The 26,253-nt window shown below is 35.4% G+C and overlaps 2 protein-coding genes, 1 long non-coding RNA gene and 1 pseudogene across 3 annotated transcripts; 2 read left to right on the forward strand and 2 right to left on the reverse strand.

Annotated features, from left to right (window-relative positions):
- Positions 1-9,574: 9,574 nt before the first annotated feature.
- Positions 9,575-11,976, forward strand: LOC110909193 (2-oxoglutarate-dependent dioxygenase DAO). The gene is made up of 3 exons (XM_022154225.2): positions 9,575-9,970; positions 10,994-11,309; positions 11,572-11,976. Exons 1-3 carry the CDS (start codon positions 9,627-9,629, stop codon positions 11,830-11,832), a joined length of 921 nt encoding a protein of 306 aa, XP_022009917.1. The 5' UTR covers positions 9,575-9,626; the 3' UTR covers positions 11,833-11,976.
- Positions 11,977-13,628: 1,652 nt separating this feature from the next.
- Positions 13,629-17,604, reverse strand: LOC110909194 (subtilisin-like serine-protease S). Its single transcript, XM_022154226.2, has 11 exons — positions 17,407-17,604; positions 17,229-17,323; positions 17,039-17,136; positions 16,791-16,949; positions 16,470-16,581; positions 15,809-16,379; positions 15,234-15,328; positions 14,905-15,150; positions 14,696-14,810; positions 14,417-14,603; positions 13,629-14,335 (listed from the first exon to the last, which is right to left on the reverse strand). Exons 1-11 carry the CDS (start codon positions 17,485-17,487, stop codon positions 13,764-13,766), a joined length of 2,331 nt encoding a protein of 776 aa, XP_022009918.1. The 5' UTR covers positions 17,488-17,604; the 3' UTR covers positions 13,629-13,763.
- Positions 17,605-19,459: 1,855 nt separating this feature from the next.
- Positions 19,460-20,645, reverse strand: LOC110909195. The gene is made up of 2 exons (XR_002575231.2): positions 20,167-20,645; positions 19,460-20,077 (listed from the first exon to the last, which is right to left on the reverse strand). It is a non-coding gene; the product is annotated as an uncharacterized LOC110909195 (long non-coding RNA).
- Positions 20,646-24,883: 4,238 nt separating this feature from the next.
- LOC110907258 lies at positions 24,884-25,924 on the forward strand (annotated as a pseudogene).
- Positions 25,925-26,253: the final 329 nt, after the last annotated feature.

The raw sequence follows: 26,253 nt of genomic DNA on the forward strand, positions 1-26,253 counted from the left end.
ACTTAAACATCCATTGGATATATTGATCAGTCGGAAAATGAATCGTAATAGCGATCGAGTGATTACCCTGTTTTGCGGCAGCACTTCGTGATCAGTGTGTGTTTAATTGTAATATAACGATTCTAATTCGACGTACACAGAGAATCTGGGCGTCGTTTTCAGTGTTCTGTTCATGTCCCAATGTCTGCTATTTATACTAATTTTTGGGACTCCCTTACGGACCGTATGCCTGATCCCTTACGGTCCGTAAGCTAAGCAGTCTAATTATAGGCTGCCTAGGCTCGGGACTAGGCTTGCTGAATCAATAGATTGGACAAATCAGATTGTCCCAACGTTTTATTTAGATAACTATTCGACTAGGGTTTGCCCCCCTCGAGTTTTAGGGGCCCTGATCCTGATTCCGATTGTTCTGAAAAATTTAGGGCTAATGCAGAATTACTTGGGTGTCTCAATTAGGGTTTTCTTATTGTCTAATTATCATTCTAATTATTGATTTCAATGAGAGTTATTACAAAAGGCAATAATGCGATTTGGGTAATTATGGATCGATTAACCAAATCAGCTCATTTCCTACCTATGAAAGAAACCTTTAACATGAAAAGGTTAACAAAGTTGTACGTAGATGAAGTCGTATCAAATAGGGATAGTCGCTTTACTTCCCATTTCTGGACTAGCTTCCAGGAAGCAATGGGAACCCGAATAAATCTAAGTACAGCTTATCATCCCCAAACGGACGGACAAAGTGAGAGAACCTTGAAGGACATGCTTAGAACATGTATAGTAGATTTTGGTGGAATATGGGACGATCATTTAATCAAATTCTCCTATAACAATAGTTATCATTCGAGCATCGAAACAGCCCCGTCCGATGCCCTGTACGGACGCAAGTGCAGAACTCCAGTTTGTTGGGCAGAAATAGGAGAAAGCCGACTATCAGGTCCTGAGATTGTGCAAGAAACCACAGACAAAATATCCTCACCTATTCTAGTAAATCTCGAGGACGAGATTTTTATTAAGGTGAGGAGGATGTAACAACTCTCATGAAAATTAATAATTCGGATGGTAATTTTCTATTAAGGATACCCTAATTAAGACACCCAAGTAATTTGGCATAAACCCTAAAATTTCCGGAACAATCGGAATCAGGATCAGGGCCCCTAAAACCCAAGGGGGGTAAAACCCTATTGACGATTATCAACAGAATTCGTTGTTGAAATTCTATTTGCCAAAACTGTTGAGTCAGCAAGCCTAGTCCCGAACTTAGCCGCCTTATAATTAGACTGCTTCCCTTACGGACCGTAAGGGATATGGCTTACGGTCCGTAAGCGTGGTCAATTTTGTGTATAAATAGCCGACTTTGGGACTTGAATTCTGCCTTTAGAACGACGTCCAAACTCGCTGTATACGTCGAATTAGAACAGTAACAATACAACTAAACACACACGACCACGAAGTGCTGCTGCAATCAGGGTAATAACTCGATCGCTATTACGATTCAACGTCCGATCGATTATAACTATCCAACGATTGTCCGAGTGCTGCTCAAATTGAGCTTCTACTTTGTTATTCATCGTGATTTCGACTTGAATATTTGAGTACTGTTCGAATTCGGACTATGCTCTGTTATTCGTTGTGAATCCGATTGAATTATTAAGTATTGCACTTGTTAATTGTTGTGAGGGTTTGATCTCGTGAATTGACGTAACTGCTGTATTAAGTTACTAACCCATTGTATGTGCATTATTATCAAATTACGTGTAATCAAGGCTAATCAGTAGGCTTATACCTTGCCCGTTAAATCTGCAATGTGAGTCATTCTCTTTTTATCAACTGTTTTTCAATACTCCAAATTATTTTCCAAATGTTATAATTACAGGGATTAAATCGTGGTTATCTTAACCGCTGGCTAGTGGGGTATTGTGCACATTACTAATTTCTCACGGTTAGGCAGTAAGCCCTAACAGGGGTTAGGCTAATAAGACCTAACAGTGACAAAACGTCACTAATTGGGTGACTGGACCCAATAGTGGTATGACCATCGTCACACGGGTGGCAAGACCAGATATAAAATTAAGATACTGCCATAGTAATCGCTCTTATGCTGTAATTTTCAAAATGAATGATTCACTCAGTATTTCCCCGCTGACAAAACCTTTTTACAACATGTTTCAGGTGACCTACTGTGAATTAAGTACACGTGCTACGGAGCACTATCAAGCTTGAAGTAGTGGCTCAAATAAATAAATAAGCATGTTTGTAAAATAATGAAATTATGATATTTATGGGGTTTATCCCGAAGTGGAAATAAATAATATTCGGGCATTTTTTTTAAGTTTATAACGATCCTGTTAAGACTTCCGCTGTAAATATGAATACCACGGGTTTTCTGTCCCGCGGCTCCTGGACCGGGTCAAACCGGGTACGGGGGCCGTGACAAGTTACATTGACTGTAATATAAATATACATGTACTCTTGATACAAATGTCTATGAGATATAGAGTGAATATGAAATACATTCTCTGAATAGATTCTACAGAATTTTACCATTGTTTTATATCAATCCTAAATTATGCATAACTTTTAAAAAAATGGAAATTTAATTTGTTAGGCCATACGTTAATAAATACATAGCTTGCCCACAGCATTATAGTCTAGTGACATTTTAAGGTTGGATAAAGCTTAGGGATCATTATGTCCTGGCTTCGATTCACACAATGGGGAATTTCCCAAATTTATTTGGTTTTCTCTTGAATTTGTGTATAGGCATTATTGCCTAATGGAGATGGATATGATCGGGTGGTTCAGCTGGTGGCATGATGATACTCCAGTGATCCGTTAGTGATCTAAATTTGCTGTTAAAAAAATAAATGCATAGCTTAAATAATAGATTTACAACCATGACAAGTAAAATGCTCAACAAAGTGATAGATCCAAAGTAACTTTGATTGATATTTGATTAAAGATTGTGTGTGTAAAATGCCGAATATATGATTGTGTTTGTGTGTAGCAAGGTTTGATTTAATGGATGAAGTTAATGTAGAAATCGGAAATGATCAAAAAATACTAAGACTATATTGTATAGAACGGAGCCCCTATGAGATCTATTATGTCACCTCAACACCACATGTGTGTCACGTTAACTAGGAGGTTGCATTGTATATTTCCAGTAATGCCTATGGTATAGAATGAAGCCCCTCAATCATTACTTAATCATTTTTATGTTTTTTTTATTTATAACATTTAAATAAACAAACATATAACAAAATTACATAACATTTAAAAAATTGACATTCAAATTAAACAAACAATACATTGAAAAAAGAATATCAAACTAAAAAAAAATAACTTAAAAAAGACATAATTTTAAAACAGGTCTACCTATTTGCACATCAACATGGCTATTTGCACACCAAACCTTACCTTTACCTATGTTGCGTATAGAGCTATACGCAGCGTATAAGCTGCATGGAATTCAGAGCCTGCCCAGCAATCATTGACATAGAAAACCAGGGTTTATATACGCTGCGTAAGGCGAAAGTGAAATCATGGACCGATATCAAAGAAGTGGCATTAGCTGAGGCTTGGGTGGATCGGTCCGAGGACTTGGTGCTCATAAATCAACAAAAAAATGAATAATTTTTGGGGTAAATTTTAAAGAATTTCAATGATCAAATGGGAGAGATGGGGAGGGGGACCAATTGCGCCGTTCACCAACTCATCTCAAGTGGAAGGATTCGCGATTTATATAGTGTTAGCTATCTTTATATGTATATATATATCAGTTAAACACATAGTTATTGAGAAAACCGAGGAAAATCTATCCTCCCAGCAATTTTTTTTATTTTGAAAGAAATAACACATGTAATATACATGTTTTTAAGAGTTTTGAGAAAAAAACAAAAAACAAAAAAGCGCCGAGAGAATATTTTAAAAAAATTAAACAAGTTTTGCGCAACGTGACTGTAACATATGTTACACATGACTGTTACATATGTTACACAAAAATTTTGGTCGGCGCTTTTATGATTTTTTTTTTTTTTTTTTTGCTCAAAACCTTTAAAATCATGTATATCGCATGTGTAATTTAAAAAAAAATACTGGCAGGTTAGAGTTTCATAGATTTTCTCAATAACCATGGGTTTCCTATATAACCTTCCCCTATTTATATACATTTGTAATAAACTAGTGGACGGGTCGCCATAACGGGCAGTCAGATTATGCAGGTTCATGATAACTTTGGTATGGATACGGAATTGGGTTTGGGTTTTTGTAGCAATATGAGTTATATTTGGGTGTTTCGGGTGGGAATCGAAACTCGTTGTAGGCGGTTTGGATAGGAAATTGTGGGGCTTGTGAATATTGAGAGTGGGATTGCAATTTTTGGGCCGGGAATTGTTAAGATTGAGGCGGTTTGGATAGGAAATTGTGGGGCTTGTGAATATTGAGAGTGGGATTGCAATTTTTGGGCCGGGAATTGTTAAGATTGAGGCGGTTTGGATAGGAAATTGTGGGGCTTGTGAATATTGAGAGTGGGATTGCAATTTTTGGGTCGGGAATTGTTAAGATTGAAATTGTTGGGTCGTGAATCGTGTTGGCTTAATTGGTTGGCTCGAAGCAGCTATATTTTTGGGTTTTCGATTTGAACATATTTTTTTCGTTGTGTGGGTATTATAGTAATTCTGGTTAAGATTTTGTGTAAAAGATTATAAATTAAATTTATTTTATTAAACCAACGGTCAACTTGAAAAGTCATATAGCCATTTGATTTTCGGGTACTGTTGTTGGATAGCTCCCGCTCGAGAATTTTTTGGCTCGTGCCTAAGACACACATGGCGGTGTTTCCGGCCATTCCGCTCGACATCAAGCCCTTTTTTGGGCTTCCCCTCCGTCTGCACAAAGGTGTATTTGTGTTCTTTTAATTTCGTCTGTTATACTCGTTTCAGTTAAATACAAATATATGCTCGTATATTAGTATAATCAATTAACCACTAATCGATTTATACTCCTAAATTCTCTATAAATTATTCTCCTCTTATATATAAAATACTCTTATATTTTGCAATTTTCTCCTCTTATTCTCCTCTTATATATTAAATACTCTTATATTGCCGGCCCTGAGCATTCGTGTACCATATTCGAGCTTGAAAAAACGTGCCCTTACGCCTTAACGAAATTGGGTATTGGGCTCACTAAAGGTCTAAACCTAATGTCATTAGGCTAATAGCTAATCTAAACCATAAGAATAGTTTTGTAAGTGCGCTTATCTTGGTGTATGTATGGGTATACCCTATTAAAAAATATATTTTACATATACATATCGGGTTTTTTCATAAAAAAGTGTCCTTCGAAATATCAGGCCCCAACCGGTGTTCCACCCCAGCCACCCCAGGGCCAGCCATGCTTATATATTTTGCAAAATTTTCTCCTCTTATATATAAAAAATACTCTTATATTTTGCAAAACAATATTAAAAGGATTAGGGCCCAGATACCTTTCAATGATATAAAGCCCAATAACACAATTATATATTCTTATGTTTCCATTAAAGTCAATGGGAACAATATACAATTTGAGCCATTGGATCAACTTGAGATCAAATCTCATCCGTTCAAAATAGAGAATTCCTTCTAGAAGGAGAAGTTACATGATTGGTTTCCAGTTTTGCTTTTGACCATGCGAAATTTTGGGCTGCTATCACAACCACGTTCTAATTTACAACAAAAGGTTCTACCTCTTTTTACAGCCCACGTTCTGATTTATTATAAAACCAACAAAAATATAAAACTTCATTAGAAGGTATAGATTGTGTTAGTCCACTGGAACGAAAACACCTGCAAAAAACAGATGACAAGCATATTAGCTACATAAAAATTTTAGACCAATTCTAACGATTTTCTAGCTACGGTGCTTAATGTTTTGGTTACATTCTACCAAGCAAAGTCTATCATATGCAAAAATCTAATGGATTGTCGATAAAATTGTTGCAATGGGTTATGTTTTCTAAAACATGGAAAACCAAGTAACTCATAAATATGTACTACTGTAAATTAAAAAGAGATCTATTTTATTTTTCACCACTAAAATATAGAGCCTAACTGCAGAAACAAAGAAATTTATATAAATAATAGATTTATATAATAACATACGTCACTAAAACTTGGAACTAAATATTAAAAGAAAAAAATTTGAATGTACCTTAATTAGACATTTTTTGGCCCACAACCTTGCCATTATGAATTCTTTCCTGCTTTGACAAATAAAAAAAACTTATATTATAAACAATTTTATTTTTGGTTACATCTATGTTGTTAGAAAAATGAAATTTAGTTATTATAAAACAGGCATAAACTATAATGGCTAATTTTAATAAAAAAGAATAAAATTTTAAAACACATATGTGATAAAATAGTTGTTGGGAAGTTGAGTTGTGTTAGATATCCCATAATTATAAGCTAGATAATATAACATATGTTATTCGTATTATTATTATTATTTACTAAACCTGTGTTAGAGTCATGGCGGTTATCGCTAATGATGTCTATGTATATAAACCATGTATCATGTCCATTATGATTATCAATTCATTTTTATGAACTTCCGTATTCGTTCTGCAACCCTAACCAGATTCTAAGTATAATGAAAATGAAAATACGGTTACCTTGAAACTAGAACTAAAACATGTGATAAAAACATATGCGAAAAAGTTGGGACGTGAGTATCATCTAACGTGGTATGCGAAAAAGGTGGGGTGTGGTGGTTGTAACGTAGCCTATTTAAATGCAGCATGTATGCAAAAAACTTTCAGACACTAAAATGTGTCCGAACACAGTTTACTGAGATGAAGCAAAGCGTGTTTGCAGAAACCAATTCTGATGCACAGGTAATCTCATCTTTGTATTTAATCCTATATATATTTTTGATGCATCTATTCGTAAACTTCCAAATAGCCTGTATATACAAACCATGTTTTTGTTTTATGTTTGATTATAAAAGGTTGCAAGCGTAAAATAAAACAGAGGCATGATGCAATGAAGAAAAACAATTACAAGCTGGTAAATTTAACTTTAGTAGTTCAATGGCATACCTTTTCTTTCATTACTTCCTTTTTATATTTATCTGTAATATATTTTTAAAAACCTGCAGCACACAGGGCTGGCTCAACCATTTTGGTGGCCTAAGGCGAAGTAAAATCTTGTGGCCTTTTTCCCAAAAGAAATGTATGTAATTGAAAGTTAAACTTGAAGGGTCCAAGTGTAATTATTTGAAAGCTTGTGTTGAAATTTAAAAACAAGAAAAAAATGCTAAACCAAGGATTTGGAACCCGGGTCTCACCAACATCCATACATATACAAAACCACTACACTACCAACCATCAATCTGTTGATAATCCACACCCTAAGTCTTTTATAAATGGACTGTGGTTTCATCAAATTGTGGAGGCCCTATAGTTTTGGTGGCCCAAGGCCCAAGCCTCATTTGGCTTACCCTTGGGCCGGCCCTGGCAGTACACGATGACAGTGTTGAGAGCATGAAGTGTAGCCACCATTTCAGTCCTTGCAAATCGCATCTGCACATTAAAATTAGTGATGAGGCCTGCTATTTATAAACTTTAATATGATACTATGTGTTTCTGTATCATTAGATAAACACACTACACTAATCATTTTTTTTATTTAGGTTCCCGAGCTTAAAAACATAACAAACCATGAAGAACTCCGTTGAAAGTGGGACGAGGTTATCAGTGTCAACAGTTTCGTTGACGACCAGAAAAAAATTCCTTATCTGACAAGGGAGATTCAGTTTCTGTTTTCTAAAAAAGATGCAGGATTCTTCAAGTTTCAGCCCACAGCCAAAACCGATTTCCACCAGTTTGAATCTTAGTGGTTTTATTTTATTTGAAGCCTGTCAGATGGGTTCATATTACCTTTTTTGACATTTCCTTGAGTAACAAAAGATCAAATATACTTAATTTTTTTTCCAAACGTACACGGAAAGGACACTCGAAAACCCTTACATATGTTTAAGATTAATACAACTAAAACATGCACATAAATTAGAATAAAATTCACACCACCACAACGGAGTCTTCCATGAATATCCAAAAAGCAATCTATGATAGAGTAATTTAGAAAATTAATTGCATTTGTATAGCACAACATCCTTTTAATTCTTATTTGTTTACACAATTTGAAAATAATTTTCAAAAGACCCGTTTATTGGTCCAGCAAATACACGAGCGGCAAAATTAAGTACTGCTTACCAAAAAATGAACAAAATCATCAGATTTGTTCATCACAACCGATGAACATGAAAATTTTCACTGACCCAGGTATAATTAACTCACAAAGGACCCGTTGCTATTTACCCATTTTGCAATACACTGGCCCAATATGTATAAAAACAAATTATATCTGTAGTTGATAATTAAGAAAATATCACATACATTAAAATTTAGATATTTTGTACTTAGATTAGATTTAAATTTAGATTTAGAAAGTGTCCTGCTTGAACTTACAAACACAAACCAACTATGAAAATTGTTAACGAAGAATGATTTTGTTTAGAATGAAAAATAATGAATACGTCATTATGACATTAAAATTACCCGTCCACCCGACGGGTGTAGAACTAATTTTTTTGGTTACAGGAGGGAAAAAGTTGTTGTGGAGAGATCGAACAGCCTTCAAATCATCGTCTTGTTTATCCAATACCGTAAAGACCACACCTCCGTTTCTCCGGCGATTGATTTCCCTGCTTCATTTGTTTGCTTGCTGGAGAAATCATTCTGAATTTTAGTTTAGGGTTTTGTTAATAACTGGAAATAATTAGTCCAATCAGATTATATATGAAGCTTGATTCGATGCTAAAAAGGTTTACTTTATACAGGATTTGAGTAATTGTTAAATAAAGTTTGTTATTAGTTTCCAGATTGGCATATTAGATTTTATTGAGTGCATTGTTTGACTTCCCATAAAGAAGCATAATAATAGTTGGATCATGGATGATTCTTTAATTCATATTTTTTTTTTTTTTCAAGTGGTTTATGTTCCTTTGGAGGGCATCAGCTTTCAGGATTTCTAGATTTTCTTTAATTCATATTTGTGTGTTGTGTAAAATAAATCGAGAGTACCGGCAATGAAATGTTTTGGTTTATTTTATAGCAATTTATAAAAGCTAAAAAGGACCTTTTTAAACCAACCTGAAACTCATTTCAACCCAAACCTATTATGACCCGAACCTTGCAGGTCCTAACCCGATTCAGCTATTCTTTTCTATATTTTACTTTTCCGGTCAAATTTTTGCGAGTTAACACACCATAACGTGTGTATGTGTGTGTGATTCATCATTTTTATAGTTACTTTTTGTTCGGCTTAACGATCCCGTCACAAAGTATGGATCCTAGATACTAGTTAAGGTTAAGTACCAAATATGAAATATCTTATATAGTTAAGAAGTATATTGTAGGACGAAAAAGTAAAGTTTTTATTTTTTTTCTAATATAAATGGAGCAATTGGGAATAAAGAATGTGATATTGTGACATATATTTGATTTTGTGCAAAGCAGAAGCAGCCACCCACTTTTATAAATTACTAATTAATTTTCTTCACAGGTTTAGCAACACGAAATGGCCACGAAATGCAGTATCCCTGTGATAAATCTACATGATTTTCCCAACCAATCATCCAAATTGATCGCAGCCTGTGAAGAGTGGGGCTGTTTTAGGCTGCTCAACCACCATGAAGTCCTTCCAGCGACGCTCATGTCCGAGATGAAGGCTGTTGTTAAATCTCTCTTTGATTCACCGGTCGAGATCAAGCGCAGGAATGTCGACGTAATCCCTGGGAGTGGATATATGCCGGCTCCGACAACCACAAATCCGTTCCACGAAACACTTGGCTTTTATGACATGACCTCCCGTCGTGAACTCGACAATTTTTGCTCTCAACTGGATGCGTCACCTCATCAAAGGTAGATTTCACTACTAATGATATTGATACCAACATTGATAATACCGGCAAAGGTTACATTGTTCCTACTCCTAGATTACACCAATAAATACTAAATTACACCTCACAACAGAATTTGAAGTCGATATTTTCTCTAAAAGCTAAGAGCCTCTGCCACTTAGCTATAGCTGGAATGGCAAAGCACAACCAAATGGCTTTTTTTCGATAGAGTAAATTGTCAAAATCGTCCCTGAGGTTTGGGCGTGTTTGTCAGTTTCATCCAAAACAACTTTTTCTGTACAATATTATCCTTCATTTTTGAGATTTTGATAGAGTAATTTGCTTTATATTTTCTATCAAATATTTGGATGAAAATGACAAAAAATCTCAAATCTCAAGGATGATTTTGGCAAAAAAAAAAAAAAAAGTTAGACATTTAGATGAAAATGGCCATGGTTGCAAAAGTCGCTAGGCGCTCCCTAGTCGGATTCGGGAGTACTCGGGAGGTACTCGGGAGTATTCGGGAGTACTCGGGGAGTAATTGGCCTGGGAGAAGAGTACTCGTGCCTCGGCAACCTACCTTGTAGCGAGTACTCGGGGAGTACTCGGAGCCTAGTCGGGACTTTTACAACCATGAAAATGACAAAAAATCACAAAAGTAAAAGACAATATGGTACAGAAAAATTGTTTTGAATCAAACTGGTAAACACACTCAAACATCAGAATTTGGCAATTTACTCTTTTCAATATAATATACCGAGAAACAAGGGCGGTTTAATTGGTTAGCCTGCACGGTCTTTCATGGATATTGTTTATTAATTAACTTTTTTTGTAAGAAAGAGGGAATAAAACAAAACAACACACATAAAGATACAAATAAAAAAATCCAAAAATCGTTTTGGTTTTCTAACGTGTCTCGCATAATTCAACCTTAAAAGTAGACTTGATTATTTATTTGTTGATGCATATAATCAATTTATAAGAAATTGTGTCAAATAATAGTACAAAGTTTTTTACTTCAACTATTTTACATGTAACATAACAGAGAGACAATAATAAGATACACCGGAGCAGTACATGAGCTTTTTGTGGAGATCGGAAAGAAATTAGCCGAAGGTTTAGGGGTAAAAACTGATAATATAGGAATCAAGAATTGGTCATATATGTTCAAGATGAACAAATACCACTTCACCCATGAAAGTGTTGGACTCCCAGGTATCAACACACACACAGACTCTGGGTTCCTTACAATCCTCCAAGACGATGAAGCGGTTTGCGGTTTAGAAGTCATGAACAAGTCCGGCGACTTCAATTCCATCGACCCAGACACCCTTCTTGTTAACATTGGTGACATGGCAACTGTACGTCTCAAACCACCTTTTAAATTTCACTCGCTTACCAGAGGAGGGTTAAGAGGGTCCGGTCACTGAAGTTTGTTAGATCTTTTAATATAAAAAACTAGTTTTTTTAAAGAAAAACACAAGTTGGGCCCAATAATTGTAACCAGTGGAAAAAAGAACCTTATATTATAGTTCTGGTTCCACTATTGGTTGCCGAATTGCCATAAAAGCACAAAGGGTGGTTGTTTTATAGATAATGGTTTGTGTTTAATCATGATTGAAGGTATGGAGCAATGGAAGATTTCACAATGTGAAGCATAGGGTGCAATGCAAAGAAACGAAGATACGAGTGTCAATTGTATCATTCCTTTTAGGACCAAGAGGGGTAGTGGAACCCATACCAGAACTTGTGGATGATGAGCATCCGCGCAAATACATCCCTACCAGTTTTGAAGATTACAGGAAACTGAGGTTCGCGACAAAGTTGCATGCAGGTGAAGCTCTTGAACAACTCTTGTACACACCTAGCTCAGACAAGAAATGAACCATGGTTGGTTCACTTGGTCATTTTAGAATAAGTTTTTTAGATTGTAAACATACAACTGTCAATCCAAACATATACAAATTAGTATGAATTAATAAAATGTAAATAGTGTTAGATCCAAGGTAAATTTTAACTTTTGATTGATATTGATGAAAGATTGTGTGTAACTTGCCGAATATATGATTTATGCAGGAAGTTTTAGAGGATGTGGAAATTGGAATTGATCAAATACATACTAATTATTGATTTGTATCATCGATTTGCAAAGTTTAGCACTACATATACACATTGTGAAATGACACGAGAAGGGACACACCTTCGGTTGATGTGTCTCTAATTAACCGGCAAAACCAACTAATAACTACCTAGATTTATGTTTTGTCACTAATGTTACACAATTACATAATAATATAATACATAGTATAAGTGTAGAGTAAAATGCAGTTTTCGTCCACGTGGTTTGCACCAATTCACATGTTTCGTCCACCCTTAACACCCCGCGTCCCTGACGTTTGATCTTTTTAGACTTTACGTCCCTGGACCTTAACACGTTAACTTTTCTGTTAGTTTATGTGTTAAGATCCAGGGACGTAAAGTGTGAAACGATCAAACGTCAGGTATGAGAGGTGTTAAGGGTGGACGGAACGTGTGAATTGATGCAAACCATATGGATGAAAACTGCAATTTACTTATAAGTTTAATATTCTAACAAATATATGTGATGTTGATGAAGTGCACAAATCAGGTTTTTTAATACCCGGTTCTAAGTACGGTGGTTCCGGGTATGATCGAGTATAGGAAAATCGGGTATTGAGAGAAATCGGGTAAGGGTTTGGGTACGGGATTGAGGAGAAAAACCATACCCTATGTACCCGGGTAGAGTATGATTGGGTTCGGGTATAACCGGGTATTGGAACCGGATATGGGTTCAGATATGAATAGCCAACTTTAAAAAATAAGCTTTTTTATTATAATATTACACAAAGATAAATATGTTTAAAAGTTAAATTTAGTTTTTAATATATAAAAATATATAAAATTAATTACGATAAAATAAATTTACTAAAATAAATTTACTGTGGTACAAACTATTTGCTTTATAATATATATTTAAATAAAACTTAAATCTAAAATATGTAAAGTAAATATAAAATATACTTTAAAAATTTGGTTATTCTATCGGGTATTAAAAAACCGGAATCAGGTAGGTTCAGGTATTTTTAGGTACGGAATCTGATTGATTCCTCTGCTTCATTTGTTTGCTCAGGCAAGGAGTTTCACTTTTGTGATTTCGTTTTTGTAATAGAATTCATTCTGTTATTTAGTTTAGAATTCATTATCTTTGTTGCCGCCCAGTTTTCGGGTTTGGCACCAATGGAAAATAACAAAACAATTAAGTTGACAAAGTCAACTGAGTACATGCCTTCTCTTGAGGGCATCTAGTACTTGTACACCATGCAGGGAAAACAGTTTTATTAGAGTGAGATTAACCATCAAGGAAATCATGATATTAGGGGTAAAAATAAAATAGGAATGGGTATGTTGAAAATGCTCAACTTTTCATGTAGCTTAGTTCATTATGCTTAAAGGAACAGATTTTCCAGATTGGCATATTTAATTTAGTTGAGTGCATTGTTTTACTTCCCATAAAGAAGCATAATAATTGGATCATGGATGACTCTTTGATTCATATTTTTTTTTTCAAGTGGTTTATGTTCCTTTTGTTGGATTCATAATGTTATTTAAATTATTTCTTTTTATGTTCAGATTGATACTGCAAAAAAAAAAAAAAAAACAGAAAATGCAAGATACTAAATTTACATTGTTCATAAATATATATATACCATGTTCAAGAAAAGTGCACAAAACAGAAAGAACAAAAACATGTGTATATTTGCTAACCACAAACTATATCCCCCTTTTGCTCCTCATTATACAGTTGCACCCAAGTTAGAAGGCGCGACTCGCACAACTAAAGGTGTAGTCACACGCGAATTTCTGTGTTTCCATTGTAAGTAACCAAACACATAACCTTGAGACGGTTTAGAAACCTTAAAAGTAACCGTAAAGTTGACTTTTTGACCATAACGGGTGAAGGCTATTTTGCGAGGGCGTACACTGACTTCAATCCCGTGTGGAGTTGTCACCACTGCTCTGTAAACAGTTCTTTGTTTCTGCTTTTTAACATTAGTCAAAGTTCTAGAAACCGAGAAAGTTGACTTGAGGTTCGGTACTAAAATCGCAGGATAATTGAAGCTGGAAGGCATCGAAAATGTTCGGTCGTTACAAGTGCTGTTGTCTCTAGTTATTGGCCGAAGCATCTTCTCGGTATAACCTATCGAGCAAAGAAACGATTTGTAGTCTGTGGGCTCCGCGTCGTATACAAGACCAGGGTCAAGCACCGTTGTAGGGTCGATAAAGCCCGAGCCATAGTCAAAGGCGTTCCCCCTTCTTCCATCAGGGTCAACTCTCATTGGTTTTCCGTTCTTATCAAAGACCGTAGCTGCATTATTATTGATCTTTATATCAGATTTTTAAAGATATTAATAACTACTAAACTTAATAGATTTAGTTTAAGATTTACCCGTCGTCATGATAGCGGATTTGATCGCAGATGGAGACCATGTGGGATGAACGGCTTTGATCAAGGCTACAATCCCGGTTACATGTGGGCAAGCCATCGACGTCCCCGAAAGAACGTTAAAGTTCATTTTTCCGACCGCAGGTGACCATGCTGCAAGGATATTCAATCCTGGAGCTGCAATATCCGGCTATAAAAAAAGATTATATATAGTTTTAGTTATATAATAATATTAAAAATATGTATGTCGTAAAATGCGCAACACAAACGTCAACTATTTACCTTCAATATTTCCGGGGTTAAAGCATTAGGACCTTTAGAAGAGAACGATGCTACTCGAGGCGCAGGTTGTGCTCCTAATTTAGCATTCGAAGCGAAAATCCTTAATGTTGCATTGCTATTTTGAGACGGAAACCCGCGTTAATACCAAGTCAAAAAAACATTATTTGAACGCAATTAATTAAATATATATATAAGTAGAAGGTACATACCGCGTATTACTATTAATGTAGGATAAAATCCGGTTTCCCATTCGTTTTCCAACAATTGCAGCGGGGATCACAAACGGAATCGCGACGTCCTTGTCGGTTTCATCAATCAATATCATTCCAACTCCACCGGCTGCTTTGACAACCTCACTTTTAGCCAGCTTTGACCCTGTTGACCGCTCTGTGTGGCGGCATAGCAACACCTTGCCTCTAGTCTTTGTGTAGTTTAATGAGCTTTCTAAGCAGTAACTATATAAAAAAGAAGATTTTAACACTTATACACAAGAAAAGTGTGTTTTGTAGACCATTAACAAAAGTACCTGTTTCTTCACCTGGATTGATAAGGGGTGAAGTAACCCCTATTTGCTATTGAAGCTGATATGATTCTTGCTGGGGCCCGCATTTGATGCATACTAAGACTTTCTCCCTGTTAAATCACAAAAATATATATAAAAAAAATTATAAATATGAACATAATAATGTATCTACTGTGACATTTTTCTTAATTTTAAGAGTTAACTGCCATTTTCGTCCCTACGCTTTGACAATACAGGCCAAATTTCAAATTTGTACAAATTCCGTCCTTGACATTCTTGAAACATGTCAGTTCCGTCCAAAAACTTAACGCCTGTTAAAACCTGCCGTTTAATGAAGGGTAAAACCGTCATTTTCTTTTTCCCCCTTTTTTAAGCCCTATTAAACAGAAAAAAAAGGAAAATAAAAAAAGGAAAATGACGTTTTTACCCTTCATTAAACGGTAGGTTTTAACGGACGTTAAGTTTTTGGATGGAACTGACATGTTTCAAGAATGTTAGTGACGGAAATGATACAAATTCGGAAATTAGCCTAGACTGGTATAATTTGACAAACCACTTAATTAAAATTATAAAAATGACTAGCAGGTTACCTTTATTCTAACACCATTTCCCATCAAAACTTTAGAAGTAAACTCTCGATCCGTCGAACTAGCTGCGACTGTAATAAGCCACGGAGCGAGATTCGTAGCCGACCCTTTAGTTCCTTCATTACCAACCGACGAAACAACGGTTATCCCACGGCTAACCGCGTGGAACGAGCCGATGGAAATCGCATCACTAAAGTAGTCACCCTGAGGAGCATCGGGTCCAAGAGACAGCGACATAATGTGGACCCCGTCTCTGACAGCATCATCAAACGCAGCTAGTATATCAGCATCGTAACAACCCGAATCCCAACATGTTTTGTATACAGCAATCCTAGCCATTGGTGCACCGCCTCTTGCTCCACCGCTTGCCAGCCCGTTATAACTCATGTTCTGCACGTAGCGACCCGCGGCTGTGGACGCTGTGTGGCTTCCGTGACCGCTGCTATCTCGTGGTGACCGGTAGGATACTTTCTTCTTTGGATCATCGTCGTATTCATCTTCTTGTTGCTTTTCGAGATTATTATGCTCTTCAGCTTCGTATCCACTGTGATAATATCTTGCTCCTATCACTTTCCTGTTAGAAAATCAAACGGTCCGAACATAAGTTACACTAATCAACTCATTTTAAATCAATTTTGGAAACGATTGAATAATTGAATAAAACCTATTGCAATTTGAAGAGTTGAATGCTTCCCCTGACTGGCATATCCCTTTCCATCCAGCTGGCACCGGAGGCATACCCGCATCGCTAAAACTCGGTGATTCCGGCCAAATTCCTATATTAACATTGATGTTTATCATAAATTTCAGTATTAATTACAAAATAATAATACATTGAACCAAATCATTTATGATTTTTTACTGTGTTAAAAGTGGTATTTATTACAAATCTTAAAGCAATATCTGATTGAAAACTTGAATGACTTCCACTTCATTCTAACTTGACCCCACAAACATAATCAACTGAAATGAATTGAAATGATACCTGTATCAATGAAACCAATGATGACATTGACTTGATTCTTAGTGGAGAAACCTGGGATTTCCATGGTTTCTTCCTCAGCCAGACCAATGAAGTCCCATGAATGTGTCGTGTGAAGTCTTCGCTTCGTGTTTTCAAACACCGAAACCACCCCTTCCATCTCTGCAATCACAACATAACCACATAAGCAACCCTTTATATAAGTATACATGTATATGTATATCTATTTGTTTGTATATGTAGATACGTACTGGCAATTTGAAGGGCTTGATCCTCCGTTAACTTTGCTGCAAACCCTTTAAACCCATGTTTGTAACTATACAAGTGAGCAGCCTGTGCTTCTTCCACACTAAAAAATAAAATAAAATAAAAAATTAGAAAGGAAAAAAAAACTAAAAATTGTAATGGGATTTAAGGATTAAGTATTAACTAACTAACTACCTGCCAGTATGAACAGAGGAAAGAATTCTATGGTTATGCAACACAATCTCATTAGGGTCTTGACTGTCAGTGCTACCCATATACACTACATAAACCTTCAACCAAATAAACACACCATTAACATCATCAAATCAATAACCATAAGAAGAAGAATGAGGGCATAGTGAGACTGACTGACCTTAGCATAAGTGAAGACAATAACATGTGAAAGAAACAGGGATAAGAGAAGACCCAAAAAGGGGAAGTGAGAAGAGGCCATTTCTTGCAGGTGGGTTTTGAAGGGGAAGGAAGAATTTATGAGAGAGAGAGAGGAAGAGGGAGATTGGTCACATGTATACCGTGAGGGTGGGAGGGGAGGGAGGGTACAGTTGCAGTATATGTATAATGTATGTGTATGTATAATGGAAACGGTGGGGAACAATGCGAGTGCGAGTGATAGGGTCATGCGAAGATGCCAAACAATTAAATAAGAGCTTGATCTATGATAAAGTCCATAAATTAAGTTATTGCAGAAATTCTATAGGATAATTGTTTAATAGGTAATCAATATAAAACTAATTTTAAACAGAGTAGTGTAAGAATTGTAATAATTGTAATGTAATAAGTGTTTGTATATTTTGCTTTCAAGTGTATGTGACATTTTTTTAAAGGGGAATTAACCTGTAATAATCTCAATTATACGTCATTAGCCATTGCTAGTCCCACTTTTATATATTCTTTCTGTTAGTCCCACATTTCACCTATTTTTCCTCCACCGGTCCTTTGTTAAAAGAACTTAACAGAGTTAAGTTTTTTTCTGAATTACAAACTGACGTATTAGGCTTTTGATCAGAACGAGGATACGAGTCTATTGATGTAAAACTTACCTCGAAACGATGCTCCAAACGACTTGATTTTTGTTAATTGGAAGTTTAAACACCCGAATTGAAGCACGTTTTCATTGCTTGGAGCACAATTTCAAAGTAAGTTTTACATCATTCGACTCGTATTCTCGTTCTGATCAAAAGACCTAAAACGTCAGCTTGTAATTCAGAAAAATCTTAACTCCGTTAAGTTTTTAACTGAGGACCGATGGAGGAAAATAAGTAAAATGTGGGACTGACATGGGGAATATTTAAAGGTGAGACTGGCAATGGCCAACGACGTCTAGTTGGGATTATTACAGGTCAATTCCCCTTTTTTTTAAATTATCTACTACTCTACTAGGATGTTTACGGTCCGGCTTTTGACGGGAATTCTGGGTAGCTATGAGTTTTTGACAAACTCAACCAAACCAGTTGAGTTGGTTGGTCGGCCGGAGTGGCCAAAATGTTTCGGTTTAATGGTTTGGGCCTTTCTTTTCTTTAAATCATTTTCAAAGTTTTCAAGATATTTGGAAGTTTAGCAAAAAGTGGTAGTCTTAAAAAAAGACCTGACGTTTTATCTTTTAAGAATCAATAAAAAGTGAAGGAAAAGAACTTAAGAGCATCAAATCATTTAGAATAGTGTATACGTATTATAAGTGTTAAATATACTTGAATTTTTATCAAATGTAGAGCTTCAAAAAAATTCTTATTTTTTTTAATTAATATCTTGATAGGTTCGATTTACCAGGCCGGTTCCAAATCGTAAACCAATATATTCAAACCATAAACCAAACCATGTTATTTCTAACCCAAACCAGCTAGCTGATTTAGCTAGATTTGGAGGATTCAGTAGTTTCAACACTTTTGAAACACCCGTGCTACATTCAAGTATATTATACGTATACTGTAATAGTAATAATAATAATAAAAAAAATAATAATAATAATTACTTTTATATAAAGAGCGTCCAGGTACTTTGTATTTCTTTATTAATTCATTTTGGTGAGAAAAGGTGTTTCTTCACAAGATTCATGCAACAAAAACTGAAAAACATGAAAACACGTTACAGAAATTATGGAATGATTAGATTATATGCAACTCTAAATTTATGGTGATTTTGAAGCAACGTTTGAAGTTGTAGGACATAATGCTAAAAGTATATTATTATTTGCTATTTCTAATAAAATAAATTCATAAATTATATAACCCTACAAAAAGTAACTTGGGTCACCTCTTTTGTTTAATAGTCGCATCTCTTAGAAAATCGCGTCCGTTGGAAAAATTATTTAAGAAAATATAATCGGCAAATAAAGACGACATTCTAAAATGAAAGGCTGTGACGATTAAAGCACCACACCATTAAAAGTTGGCTTTCTAAAAGTGACGTTCGAGAACAAAAGAACACACCGTCGGAAATTTGCAGCGGTGGTCACACCATTATGGTCACACCGTTATGGTCACACCGTTATGGACCCAATAAAAAACAAGAACACCCGTCGGAACTTTACAACAGCGGTCACAACGTTATGGAATCAATGAAAACAATAGAACATCGGAACTTTACAATTGATATCCATAACGACGCACCGTTTGAAAAAAAGAAAAAACAAACCGACATGTTATGAATATGAATACGGGGATGCACCATTTGAAGTAATCAACGTTTAAAACCGTCACATTTCACAGGGTCACCGTTTTCCGTCAACCATAATGAAACTAATAGTAACCGTTCCCACCGTTTCTTTCCCCCCAGTAACAATTCCCGGCAACTACCACGTTTAACTATTCCATCTCCAACCGTCATTTACCGTGATGACTTCACAGTTATAACCAAACCGCTGCGTCTCCTCCAACAGCCCTTCCCCCGTCGTCTGCCACCATTTCACACCATATATAACCCCCACCGTTGCATTTAGAAACTCAATTAATCACTTTGAAACCGAAACTCCAACAGCCGCAACGCAAGTTGCCTCAAAACACCAACCAGTCGGTTATTTTGAACATCTACACAGAAATATCAGAAAAGTGATTCATTAAATCTCAGTTTTACTCCGACAAAGAACAAAGATTCAAGCGTAATCGGAGAAACCCACCCTACCGCCCCTCTCTCTCTCTCTTTCCAGATCTGGATCATTTTTGTTGCCATCGCCGATGATTTGCCACCCATATCTCCATTCGCCGGAAATAACGATCCCAAATCACGTCAAAGGGAGAGTCATGTTACTAATTCTGAAAGATTTATGTTTGTGTGTTGGTAGAGAGAGAGATATTTGGGGGAGTGTGGTCGTGTCTGTTGATAACCAACCTCTCTGATGGTAAAATATATTTTTCTTTTGAAAAGTTCATGGTAAATTATATAACTATATATTAAATTTGTTCCATCTTTAAGCATAAAATGTGACCCTTTCACTTAACATTAATATAATGTAATTACAAATTTAAATAATCATACTTTGATAGTTTACAGATAAAGTGTTTATTTTTATATAAATAGAGCCGTCCCCGATAAATCTTAAAAAGATATAGGCCTCAGGCGACAAAAATAATTGGGCTCAAAGTTGTGATTAAGGGGAAATGAATTAAAAAATAAAATTTTGGAGGTGGAGCCAACTTAAACTTGAGATCTTTACATTATTTTTAGATGTTTTTTTCACTCCATACCAACACTTTTTTGCATAATAAATAGATGCATATATTGAATATATAATTTAGTATATATATATATAAAAGTTTATAAAAATTTTTCGGACCCTTTAAAAATTTAGGCCTCGGATGTCGACACGGATTGGCCGACCCTGTATATACTAATAATAGAGTAATTATTTGAATAGTTTGACATAAAATTTATATAATAATTACGGAATACGGAAAAATCAAAGACGTTTGATTTTTTGTGAATTTAAAATTCTGTCTTTAACAATTAGGTTGTGGAAAACTGTGAAAAAAGTCTATGGTTTTGATTTTTAATGTGGCAATTTGTCTGTCATAGTTACTGTTTTTTTTATTAAAGTTAATTTTAATTTATATTTATAGATCTATGTATTAGCATATGTATCAAACATGACATTTGTGTGATGTAATTGTTGGTTGAGTAAGTATCTTGGTTTGATATGAATGTTTATTGTCTTTCCATGAAACGGTGGATGAATGTTATGCTCTCATTCTATACATATAATATTTTAAAATGTAATTTATATTTGTTTTTCGTAAAATGTACTTACTAATAACTTTAATAGTCAACATCCCGCCGCAACGCGCGGGTAACGTTAACTCGTTTAATTTAATTAATAAAAAATGAAATTACAAGTCGGATCCCGAAAACAAGCAAGCCGTGGCTGTCCTCCACTTGACCCGTCAACAAAGGAGATGAGATCTCAAATGTCAGACAGAGGCATCCACATTTAATGAAGGAATTTCTATACATGTTTTAAAATTAATAACTCAAAGCATTTCATTGAAGCAATGTTTTTAAGAAGAAACCATAGCTCTAGCTCTAGCTGGGAGCCTTAAAACGCAACATGAACATAAATACATCTATATATGTTTAGAGATTAGCTCGGTACCAACTGGTACAGGTACTGAAAATCCTTAAAAGTGGGTACCGGTACCAAATATACTCGGTACGTTGCGTTACCAGTACTGCTACGGTAGCGGTATTTGAGGGTAAAACCGGTAAATACCGGTATCGAAAATGTCAAAAGTCAGTGTCGAAAATGTACCCAGTTCAATAAATTCGATACCGATACCAGTTTGGTACCAGTACACGATACCATTTGCCCATCCCTATATATATATGGATTGTTATAAGCACAATCTAATTTACCTAGAATTTTTATTTACTTATTTTTTTAATACAATCAAAATAAAAGATGTATAAAACATAACATGTTCAACTTGTTTATACTATTATTATATAAAACATATTTTTTAAATTATAAAATATGTACGTCAACCCACAAAGCTACTAGGTTGACCAAAACCTAAATATGTGTAGTTTCGTTCGGTAATTAATCTGAACCTCTTTAGACTAAACCAAGTCATAAATTTCGTGTCATATTAGAATTGCACTCATACGTCTAGCAAAGTGTATATACCCAGATAAATGATGTTTTTATATATATTATAGAAAATACTGGGTTTGTAACTTTAATTATATTAAAAGATGGTTCTTGTTGCCAAATTATCCTCTATATTTAATGTATATGCATTTGTTAATGTTAATTATGTACCAACACAATTTAGGTCAAAGCCATTTGATTTAACTTAATAGAATAGTTGATTATATTTATCTTAGTTAAGATATTGGATATTGAGGTATAAAGATCATCCATATAGGGTTATAATAAGTTTTCACGTATGTGAAAGGTAAACAATGGACGTATATATCTATTTTGAAATACTTGATCTCCTATCGGTTTTAAATTTTACATCAAATAAAGAGTTCTTTTTGTAAACTTCAAAATTCATGCTATTAAAATAATAATCAAAACATAAAATTATTTCAAGTGGTTTTTACAATGCTATTAAATTAAAATAATAATCAAATATAAAATTATTCAAGTGGTTTTTACCTTATATTCCACTTTAAGTAACGGTAAAATGTTCATTCATTTTCTCTTTCTTTTCATCTATTAACTCTGTGTTTCATGTATCATCAAATGACTATTAAAAAAATAACTAAACATTATTACACATATTAGAAGAAGAAAAAAAATATTTATTTTTTATTTTGGATATTTAACTATAGATAATAAGGGGCACTCCTCTAAGGGGGAGGGGGTGACCTCTACCCACACCTAATCAGCACGCGCCACATCAACTTCCCCCTTAACTCCCTCCACACCCTCAATTTGATGGCGGCACTCCTCTCTTAATTACATCTCATCATCTTCTCTCTCTCTCTCTCTCAGCATCTTCTCTCTCTCCTCTCTTTTTGTGCGGTGAACACCCACCGAGCCACCCTCCCCGCAAACACTCCCCGAGGGGTCGGCGGCGGTGTTCCCGCTCGGGGACTCGCCTCACCGAACCCCTCCACGCAAAGCGCCCCGTTCACCCTAATATAAAACTTTGCAACAAAACAGTGGTGGACTTATAATATAATGACGGGTATCTATCATAATGTTACATAAAACTTTGCAACAAAACAGTGGTGGACTTATAATATAATGACGGGTATCACGGGCTACGGCTCAACCTCGTTTTCGTAGTGTAATTTTTTTCGGTTTTATATAAAAGATACCTTTGAACAAATACGGGGATACCCCTAAAAAATAGGATACTTTAATTTATTAAAATTCCAATTTTTTTTAAGCACAAACATTTTACAACACCAAATTTGTATAATAATTAAGCACAAATTAAGTATAATATAAATGAAAGACGCCCAATTGATAAATATAGCCCAAGCCTCAAAATAAATTTCTTTTTTTTATTATTGTATGATTGCTCGGTAAAAGATTATTTTAGGATACCCCTAAATTAATGGGCTAGATCCGTCACTGCAACAAAAGGTTTGCAATATTGTCTTTTTATGATACAACTAAAATTAAAAAAATGCAACAAGTGTTTCTTTCATCAATAATTTCATCCATACCGCCATGGCGCCATCACCCCATAATTGATTTTTAATTATGCAACTTTTTCTCCAACTTTATTAATTTAGCTTTTTTTCCAACTTTTTAACGTTTTTTTTTTTATTTTGACCGTTTTAAGGTCACTATTTCGATGGTGCGGTTTGTATATTATTACAGTTAAAGTTGGAAAATGACCGTTGGAGGGAATGATGACAAGCATGCAACAACGGGAAAAACACAATTTTTAATGGCAGACATTCTTTTAACATTCCTAAAATTTGTGTTCTTTTGTGCTAATTAGAATCTGTGCCACATGTTTGTCACTAAACCCCAAAAGATTACTCGCATCAACTTCACTCGTGACTGTGAATATTAGCACTTGTTATAAATTATAAATAAATATATAAGTCATAGGGTTGGTAAAATATATTTATAAAGTGTATTGTCTCTTTTTATTACATGTAATAGATAATTTAAGGTGGAGCATTTGTTCACGGCTTGCCCGGTGGCTTTACGAGTATGGACGGCGTTCAGCGTATGGTGCAACGTCCCGCCTTTATTCTTTTTTGAGTTCAAAGATATTCTAGACGTTAACAAATTTATCAAGATCGGTAAGAAGGCGAATATGGTGACTTATGGGTTGGCTATTATCGCCTGCTGGTGCATATAGAAAGAAAGGAACGAGGTGGTGTTTAACCAGAAAGTTGGTAGTCCGCATGATATCATCGGGGAGATAAAATCTAGAGGTTATGCTTGGTTTAAAAGTAGATATCCATGTAATTATATCATATGGACGGAGTGGTGTAAATTCCCTTTGTATATGTTGTAATTTTTGTTTGCCCTTTGCCCGTTTGGGTCGGGGGTGCTGTTGTTTGTTTGGCCTTTTGCCCGGTTGGGTCGGAGGTGTTTTAATGAAGTGTTCTTTTCAAAAAAAAAAAAAGATAATTTAAGGTATTAAGAACTAAGCAAATATCTAAAAGTAGACCTTACTTTTATTGGGACTTTCACTTTTTGACACGCCCTTACCTAGTGATAAGTAATGTTTTAGAATCGGATCGGACAACGAATCGGACGCCTTACTGGTTCACTGGTCGGACCAGTCAGACCGGTTCGACCAGAAATAAGAACCAGATGACGTTATTAATAATATATTTAGATATAAACCCTAACAGTGTTTTAAATATCTCGGGAATGTTAAGTTTAAATCAACAAACTCATTTAACATTCAACAAAAACAATGGAGTTCTTCAACTGGGTCGAATCTGAGCACGGGTTCAAACACACCACAGAAACCTACAATCATATGGTTGATATATTGTGTAAATTTTTCGAATTTGATCTCGCACGCCAACTGCTCGACGAAAGGCCTGAGAGAGACCACGCCACATTTCGTATAATGTTCAAGCGGTATGCTTCCGCACACCTTGTTCATGAAGCAATTGATTGTTATAATAAGTTGGGTGAGTTTAATTTGAATGATGAAACATCTTTTGTGAATCTTGTTGATGCATTGTGTGAGTATAAGCGTGTGATTGAAGCAAAAGAGTTGTGTTTAGGAAAAGATTAACAGATTTGAAGATAATGCTGTGAGTTTTGAAATGGGTACTAAAGTTCATAATATGAATCTTCGTGGATGGTTTAAGATGAGGTGGTGGGCGAAGTTTAGAGAGTTTTGGGAATGCACAGATAAAGATGGGGTTAATTGTAAAGACTTCATGGCCGGCCCTGGGGGTGGGCGGGGAGGACCACCGGCCAGGGCCCGATATTTCGAGGGGCACGTTTTTTCATGAAAAAAATCCGATATGTATATGTAAAATATTTTTTTAATAGGGTACACTCATACAAACACCAATATAGGCCCCCTTACAAAACTATTCTTATGGTTTTGATTAGTTATTAACCCCTTTTGCATTAGGTTTAGACCTTTGGTGAGCCAAATTCCTAATTTCGTTAAGGCCTAAGGGCACAATTTTTTTGAGCTCGAACAGGATACATAAATTCCCAGGGCCGGCCCTGAGAGACTTGTATTCATATTCTATATGATATTCAAAGCAAGAGTAAGAAGCTATTGAAGGGTGTAAAGTTGTATAACGAGATGAAGAAGAAGGGTATTAAGTTGAATTTGGTGGCATACAACACGATTATTCACGAGATTGGTGTTTTTGAAGGTGTTGATGTGTTTGTCAATCTTGGTCGTGAGATGGTCAAATTGGGTTGTGAATTGAACGTTGAAACTTACAATATAATCACCAAGCTTTTGTGTGAAAACGGGATTTAATGGTTGTTAATTATTAGGTAATGTTTATTATTTTTTTTGGTCATGAACAACGGTGTTGCAGTTGGTGGTGGTAGTGGTGGGTGGTGGTGATGATGGCGATGATGGTGGTTGGTGACTGTAATATAATTAAACCACAAGGGCGCAAACTGTAATAGAAAAGGGGTAGTTTAGTCTTTTCACCCAAAGTCAGATGGTCAAACAAACGGACAACTAACGGAGGAAGGCAATGTATAATGAAATGCAGCCAAAGGGAGGCAAAGTGGGAAAAGTGGAAGATAGGGAGGTAACGTGCAAACTGGGGTAAACCATAGGGTGTCAAATTGCATTTT

This window comes from Helianthus annuus, chromosome 14 (assembly GCF_002127325.2).
Source record: "Helianthus annuus cultivar XRQ/B chromosome 14, HanXRQr2.0-SUNRISE, whole genome shotgun sequence".
In the NCBI taxonomy this organism is placed as follows: domain Eukaryota; kingdom Viridiplantae; phylum Streptophyta; class Magnoliopsida; order Asterales; family Asteraceae; genus Helianthus; species Helianthus annuus.